Below are 8,434 nucleotides of genomic sequence, written 5' to 3'. Positions count from 1 at the left end.
GCTCGTATGTGCACTCAAACACACATCCCATCCCCACCCAATCCCACCCAATAAGATGCGTGCGCGCGTGTACATGTGTGAGTGTGTGCTGGGTGGGGGCCTATGTCTTCTATTCCCACACCGTTGTTTGGTTGGTGGGGTTTGGCAGCGGTCCCAGACCCTGCAGACAGTGACGTTTCGCCACAATCCTCTTTGGGCTGCAACGTCTCCTCTATATAGCCCACACTACAGGGTGATGTTCTGTTCTCGCGTGCCCATAGCAATTCCATAGCTGCTCACAACAATGGAAACCTATGCTCCTCAACCGCACTCTGAAGGTCATAATTGGAAGCAGAGAGGATTGAGCCGGAGAGGAATGTACAAAACTCCACAGTGAGTAAGGTTAACATATAGACAGACGTACATTGTATGCCCTACACTTTTACTTTCAATAAAAAGCGTCTTTCAAGACAGCTACGATGTACAAGGTTGCAACGCTTCAAGTTCACAACGGTTACATCCACGATATGAACTTTATGTAAGTTGCTCTCAGCATGCAATACCGTTGCGGGCTGAAGTATGTTTCACTATAGGAGCGACTCGCATGCCAGAGGAGGTTGAATGAACTAGAGTGGTGTCCGTTGGGCACTGGCCTACTTGGAACGATGTAAGTTGGAAATGCATGGCCCACCCAGTTATTACTCTATGTAGGCCATGTGTCCCTTTTATATATGAGTTCTTTGTCAGGCATGCCCAAATATGGAGTCTATGCAGATGTCAGAACATATTTGTGATGTCAGAACAGGCCAGCTCCATATATGGAGCCTGGGCAGGGGCCCTGTCCAGAGCCCGGGCAGAGGCCTTTTGTGGCGGTTCTGGACAACTGTGGGTCCGACCGACTCGACACCGGGCACTGCACTGGCTTAAAATGTTTTTTTCCCCCATGCACCCTCAAATTGTTGAAAACAAAAGTATGCAATTCTTTGGCGTTTTTATTTACTCTTTACAGACAGAGTTGAGTGCAGTACAGTAGGAGAGACAGACAATAGGAGAGCTTTATCAAGAGACAGTATAGGAGAGAACATACGGTAGGAAAGTTGAAAGTCAGACAGCGTAGCACAGCCTGCAGACAGTAAAGCTGAGAAGGAAATAGTGTAGGAGAGACTAACTGTAAAGACAGCTGAGAGGGAGACGCTGTAATAGAAACAGACAGTGGGAAAGCTGAGATAGACAGTATAGTAAAAAGGTGAGAGGGAGACAGGAGAAACAGACAGAAAGCTGAAAGAGAGACAGTAGGGGCAGACAGTATAAGGTAGCTGAAAGGGAGACAGTGTATAGGAGACACAAGACAGTAGGAACGCTGAGAGGGAGACTACATTCCTGTAAGTTTGCCTGTGTTTTTACCAGCTGTGTAAACACAATGTACTACACAGTAAAACGTTAATTTAACGCTGTAAGCGTAAAAATGGAACCTCATGGGTCCCCTGATTTCACTCACTGTTAAACAAGTTAAACACCGAAGCTCACGGTAAATGTATAGGCCTACATACAATTGGCATGGCCTTCAAGCTAGCTTGTATACATACTTGCATACTCCATTATGCAGGATGAATTGAAGGAGGATTTTTAAACTATTTTATTTTTAGAATTATGCAACAAACCGATTGGGTATTCATCACACAACAGTGCCATATAAAAAGAGTGAAAAACTGTTAAACCCTAATTTGGAGTCTTGGTCAGGGGAGGATTATCCTGTTGGCCCCAGGCCCAGGGGCCTCTGAGCTAGGGGGGCCCCTAAAGATTAGGGGCCCCCAATAACAGTTCAATAAAGCACACATGGCATAAAGGGCAATCTTTCAAATGGCTAGAATGTGCTAATATGAGATGTGTGACTACAATGAGAGCAGATATGCATCAGCAATATCACTGTAAACCACATGTGCAGATACGCATATCACACACACACACTCACTCTCACTCACACACTCGAACACTCATGCACGCACAAACGCACGCACGCATGCACGCACGTATAAACTTGATATATGGTTTCCACTGATAAAGTTAATTACATGTGTGAATATTGATACCATTGGGATACTTCCCAATAGTTCCATAACCTGTAGGTTTTTCCATGTAACAATAGAATACCAGTAATCGATAATGAACGCTATAAGCATACTAGTAAATCTATTGTACTATATTCTGATGCCAGTCCTTTTATTCCCCTCATGATGTTTTCTGATGACTTTTAATGAGCAACAATTCTCCCCATTCTTTCGACTCTGAAAGATAATAAAAGAAAATAGAAAATAGCAGTTTTGGATTCCAGCCACGGACGTAATTATCCATCAACTCCCCGATGACTTCTCCCGTTTGTCTTTCTGCCCAAGTTCTGTTGTTGTTTCTTCTTCAGGCATGAACAAAATAAGGGAGGTGAATAATAAGTCGGAGGGAGGTTGAGGTTGAGTGATCGAGGCAATCAACATTTTTGTAGTTTCTTCGGTTCGTTTGTTTTTTAGTTTTGTAAAACTTCGACGGTATTATTATTACAGAGTAACAGTATCGCCTTACAGCCTTGTTGTTTGTGGGGAACCTCATTAGAACAGGATTGCACGGCTCAGTGTTCATTTTCTGTGCTGTGCACACCACGGGCTGCCTGGTATATTCTCGCGAGCGGGTGGCGGCGTCTGTCGGAGCTCGTCTTGATGTCTCTCGCATCCCTCTGTAATTGGACTGGAGATGTACACTGTGACTCGTATACCTCCGTCTTTGCTCGCAGATATGACTTTCTCCTCTCCGTACTCCGTACGGAGCTTTTGTGGCAGCCCTTTTGACATTTTTACAGATAACGGATAAGTGCGGCTGCTCGTCATGAGCTGCCACCGTGCCACTGCATGGCATCGGGAACACATTCCAAACTGTGCAGAAATGTAATTTACGGCTGTCACTTTTAGTTGACATATTAATTGGCATGCAAAGAATTGTGATTAATAAATAATTAAATTGTGTTTTTTGTGGCATTGCACTTGAACATTATGAATAGTTCTATTTGTCTATTTGTAAACAACAATTAAATATACAGAGCCTATTAGGCCTACTGATATGGTTTTAAATGTGTTGCACTAAAATGTCAAAAATAGGCTCACCAGGTTTATGGTAGTCTCTCAAGACTACTCACGGCAACTAGAGGACAAAACAGGGGTCGCTGTTTAATTATGTTAATTTATGTTAAATGCACCCAGCTGTCTTGTATACTTGTATACTGTATGCTGAATTGAAACAATTCTAATGATTATGTAATAATTGTGACTTGCCTAATAGAACTGTGGTCTGGTTGCGTCTGTCGTCCTCTGAACATGCAGGTGTAGCGGTGTAGGGACATCACAGTGCTTTGATTCAACTATGTAGTTATGTTTTACTTTTCGTTTCTCCTTTTCAAGTCACAAAATGCACTGGAAACATGAAAGGCCTCATCAATCATTTTCCGCCTGCAAATCTTGTCTTGAATCTATGCTTTGAACCAGGATTTATCAGATGATGATCCTGGACACCGCGCTCAGACATAAATTTACTGATTTTATGCTCTGTTCTTTCTAACAGGTTCCCCTGAATTCCGCTCAAAGGAAACCGGCGATGCAACACACATACTGGGGGATGAGCCTCGACCAAAAGGCCAGCAATTTATCCCCCCCCCAAATACTTAACTGGGATTTGTAATGGCAGAATTGACCACCCTTGAGATTCTGCCACCCCGTCATTGAAACGTCACAGGAATTCACTGATGCACTCAACAAGCAACAAGACACCCATCCAACCTGACCTGAACTCCACGAAAAACACCCGTCCCGACTTGTGGAAACACCCTATTTCAATCAGCAAAAGGAATGTTCCGTCTGCATCTGTTCTGTGTAACGGAGCAGTTGCCAACAGCTTCTCCCCGGTTCTGATAACGCTCACTCCACTCACGACCACCTGCAACAGATGGCCAGAGCGACGTCGGTTTATTTTTGAATGAATTTGGAAGATTATACATTCGGCGGATGCCAAGAATTCTTGCAAATGAGAGTGTAGGTACTGTAGGTGCCTCTCGCAAATTGCCTCAGTGCTCGGGGGTTGAGGGGCGGGGTGCGCCGCTCAAGGCTGCCGGGGCTATTGAATCGAGTTATACATGAGTGAGAGGGAAAGAGGAGACGCTCAAGGCCTCTCATTTAATTGAGATTAACCCAATCCCTGTCCCAGCTATGCAGAGAGACTAGGCTAGAATAACCGTTTCACTCTATCTCACTGCATCACCGACACCCATTATCCAAGAACGAGGAGTACGGTTTATTTATCCGCAACACCCCACTCGTGAGAGGATTATAAAAGAAACCAATTTCAGCACTGTGGGGACACTCAAGAGACGGGGGGAGAAAAAAAAGCAATCCATCCGCGATGGATTTCAACAGGAGCCAGGACGCCGCCGCCGACGCCTATCCCACGGGGTTTCCCTACAACTCCAGCGTGGACTACGAGGACTACTACCACCAGGAGCTCGACGCGAGCAAGATCATCATCCCCTCCATCTACGCGCTGGTCTGCTGCGTGGGCCTCACCGGCAACGCCATGGTCATCTACGTCATCCTCAAGTACGCCAAGATGAAGACGGCCACCAACATCTACATCCTCAACCTGGCCGTGGCCGACGAGCTCTTCATGCTGAGCGTGCCGTTCCTGGCCACGTCGGCCGCCGTGCGCCACTGGCCCTTCGGCTCGCTCATGTGCCGCCTGGTGCTGAGCGTGGACGGCATCAACATGTTCACGTCCGTCTTCTGCCTGACGGTGCTGAGCGTCGACCGCTACGTGGCCGTGGTGCACCCCATCAAGGCGGCGCGGTACGTTGTTCAGAAAGTATTTTTTACGTTTTCAACCCTTTTTGAGTGGTGCAACCACTCCAAGGAACAGCAATGTCCGTGTTCACCTATGTACCTTAGGTACATAGGTGAACACGGACACCGCATAGGTAGGTCATGAGCACCAGTATATGACTATTAGTACCAGTAGGGGCGCTGTTTGCCAGAAACAGAGAGAGAGAGATAGTATTACTGCTGCACTGTTGCCTGCTAATGAGAGAGAGAGAGAGGAGAGGAGGGGGGGGGGAGAGGGGAGTTGCACCACTCAGTTCACACAGGTGTGATTTCTTTTTACATCAAGGCCCGTCATATATTCTGCATTTGAGCCCACGGACGCAACCATTTGATGAGGTTTAGCCTCTGAGAATCACAATTGGAGAATATTTTGTTGCCGTTGGATACAATTTTGTCCACAATAAGAGACAACAGGCAGACATTGATCAAAATAGCAATTATTCTGCCTTCTCTAATTGTGTATAGACTTCTTGCTTAACAACAGTTTAACTCTTGAGAGTGTGAAATGAAACCAAATGTCCCTTACGGGTCCATTTGGTTTCATTTTACGCTCTCAAGAGATAAAGGTCCATTTTGGTTAACAACTCTCCGTCATTAAGCTGGGGACCACCTGAAACCCCACTCAAGGACCCCGGACCACTGGTTGAAAACCACTGCTAATAATAGTAATTCAACAGATCAGGGAGAAGCAATGGAACTGCAATGTCAGGATTCAAACTTCATTCTTATCATAGTGTCACCACACCACAGAGAGACGCTTGTGTCTCTCTCCGATGCTTCCTCCAGCAGCCCCTTACACACATGTCCCGCACATCTCTATACTGTCATGAAGTGTACACAGATGTAACAAGAGACGCTAACTCCTTACATGGACTCTATACTATTGACTCATTCACTACACAGTCGGCATGTTTGAAATAGGTTTGCATGAGTCGGTATAGTCTGGGGTCATGGAGAACAGGTGACAGGTGGTTAAAACTAAAAGTTTAATCTATACTAGTTGGCTATACATTCAATTAATCAATACCACAATGTCCTCTATATGTGTTTCGCCACCACAGGTACCGCCGGCCCACCGTGGCCAAGGTGGTGAACGTGTGCGTGTGGGGGCTGTCGCTGCTCGTCATCCTGCCCATCATCATCTTCGCCGACACCGTCCCGGCGCCGGACGGCGCCGTCGACTGCAACTTCCTGTGGCCCGAGGCGGCGGGCTGGTCCGAGGCCTTCGTGGTCTACACCTTCCTGCTGGGCTTCCTGCTGCCCGTGGCGGCCATCTGCCTGTGCTACTGCCTGATGGTGGCGCGCATGCGCGCCGTGGGCCTGAAGGCGGGCTGGCTGCAGCGGCGGCGCTCCGAGAAGAAGATCACGCGCATGGTGCTGCTCGTCGTGGCCGTGTTCGTGCTCTGCTGGATGCCCTTCTACATCGTGCAGCTGGTCACCGTGTTCCGCCGGCCGCCCGACCCCATGGTCACGCAGCTCTTCGTCATCCTCAGCTACGCCAACAGCAGCGCCAACCCCATCCTGTACGGCTTCGTGTCGGACAACTTCCGCCGCTCCTTCCAGCGGATCGTGTGCTTCCGCTGGGTGGAGTCGGGCCTGGACGCCGAGCAGGTGGACTACTGCGCCGTGGCGCTGAAGAGGCAGCAGGTGGCGTGCCGGCCGCCGGAGTTCCCCGGGAAGGACGCCTCGGTGTTCCGAAATGGAACCTGCACCTCGCGCACCACCACTCTGTGACACTTGAGCCAGGGTTTGATTCTATAGTCTAAAACCTAGAAATAGGAGATAGGCTCCTTGCCCTATGGGCCACATGGCTTATGTAGAATCTAGAGAAACGGGGACAATGTGCAAATGCCGGGGATGAGACGAGCAGAGCTTTCTGACAATCTGTGGGGATGGAAAAATGTCTGATATACTACAGTAAAATATCATGTATATTAGATTAAAGTTTAGATCCCACTAATAGGCTGGTGCTCCGAGGTGCCAGGCTGTACAGCACAGGAGAATGTAAGTGCATAGATGTTCAAAATGTCAAAAACAAATGTTCAAATGTTCGTTACATGCGGTGCATTCCACAAAATGGTGAGACAGCTGCCATGCATATATTTCATTATGAATGAAGAAGTATTTTTAAATGAATTAATATTGTCCTTCGCTAGAGGTTTCCATGTGACTTATGAATATTTATGTCTCTGTGTATTTATGTATTGGCTGTTTCAATATCAGTTCCTTTTTGAGTGGTGCAAACACTCCAAGGAACAGTGTCCGTGTTCGTTCACCTATGTATGTGACATTAATGAGCAAATGAGCACGGGTATGACTATTAGTACCAGTAGTGGCGCTGTTGTGCAAAAACAGAGAGAGAGATAGTGCTGTACTGTTGCCTGCTAATGAGAGAGAGAGGGGGGGGGGGGATAGAGGGGAGTTGCACCACTCAGTTCACAGGTGTGATTTTTTATCAGTGAATGTGTTTACAGTTTTGGTTGTAAAAGCTTTGGTGTTGTTTGTACTGCACAATGAGTGTGCTGGCTAGGGACACAAGGTTCCTCACTTGTAATGGTTAAAAAGAAACTAAAGCAAACGTATTGTTTCACAGCTTTCTCACGTCTTTTCCATGTTTGTTACCATTACAAAGAAATCGTATAGTGGCTCTCTTGTATAAAGCTATCTGAAATAAATGTTTACTTTGGCTGTTTGGTTTTCTTCCATATTTACTTTACTTTATTCGTTTATTTCGATGAGACAAGCATATTCATTAATATTACAACCAAATGCAACGCAAATACACCGGAATTAGCAAAGATGCTAAGTTTCATCCACAGTCCCCACACAAAACAGACAGGCAGTGAAGCACACTGCTTCACTGCCTGTACAATCTGATGTACTGCATTCACTTATTTTAATTATGCAAATTCAACAGAATTCCTGCCAACAGTGCTGGTTTCAACCTACAAGCCTTCCCCTGCAACCTTATATGAAAGGAACTTGAGTTCAGAATGCCGACCTCCTTTGATCGAATCTTCCTTCAATCAACCTGGGAAGACGGAGCTGCTGTCCCGAGTTCACACGGCAGCTTCTCCCTCGAGAGCAGTCGTGATGAATTTTTCATTTGAACTCGGTAAAGCAGAACATTTCCTGGACAGGTGATGGACACGTGCAATACATGCACTCCCTTCACCCACCCACGCCACACACGCATGCCACGCACGCACGCACGAACACTCCAAGCAATACTACAGTGCCACTGTGCCAAGATTGAAAATATTGACTTACCCGCAGGGGATCTAGCATACAGTACAGTACATATATATATATATATATATATATAACATACAGACTTCCAGCTACATGAAATCACACGGCAAAGCCACTAGATAACTGCAATCAATCACACTCTGGGTGGGGCCCGCAAGCCATATGAAGCTTGGCAACTGCCCAATCGATTTTCTCTGCCTCCCATCTGGAATGCCATCACTGTGGAGATTGTCTCCTTGCGCATTAACCCGCATAAGGTATGTGTCAGTCACATGACAGAGATCATCTGGTGG

The 8,434-nt window shown here is 46.6% G+C and overlaps 1 protein-coding gene across 1 annotated transcript; it reads left to right on the top strand.

The window, feature by feature from the left end:
- Window positions 1–4,416: 4,416 nt before the first annotated feature.
- On the top strand, window positions 4,417–6,623 carry sstr1b (somatostatin receptor 1b; the record flags this gene model as incomplete). Its single annotated transcript, XM_080792547.1, has 2 exons — window positions 4,417–4,856; window positions 5,951–6,623. 2 exons carry the CDS (start codon window positions 4,417–4,419, stop codon window positions 6,621–6,623), a joined length of 1,113 nt encoding a protein of 370 aa, XP_080648673.1.
- Between the last annotated feature and the right edge of the window lie 1,811 nt (window positions 6,624–8,434).

This window comes from Protomyctophum bolini, assembly GCF_963924005.1.
Source record: "Protomyctophum bolini genome assembly, chromosome: 20".
NCBI lineage: Eukaryota > Metazoa > Chordata > Actinopteri > Myctophiformes > Myctophidae > Protomyctophum > Protomyctophum bolini.
The sequence above is the reverse complement of the archived record's forward strand: the minus strand, read 5'-3'. Positions and strand labels throughout refer to the sequence as shown.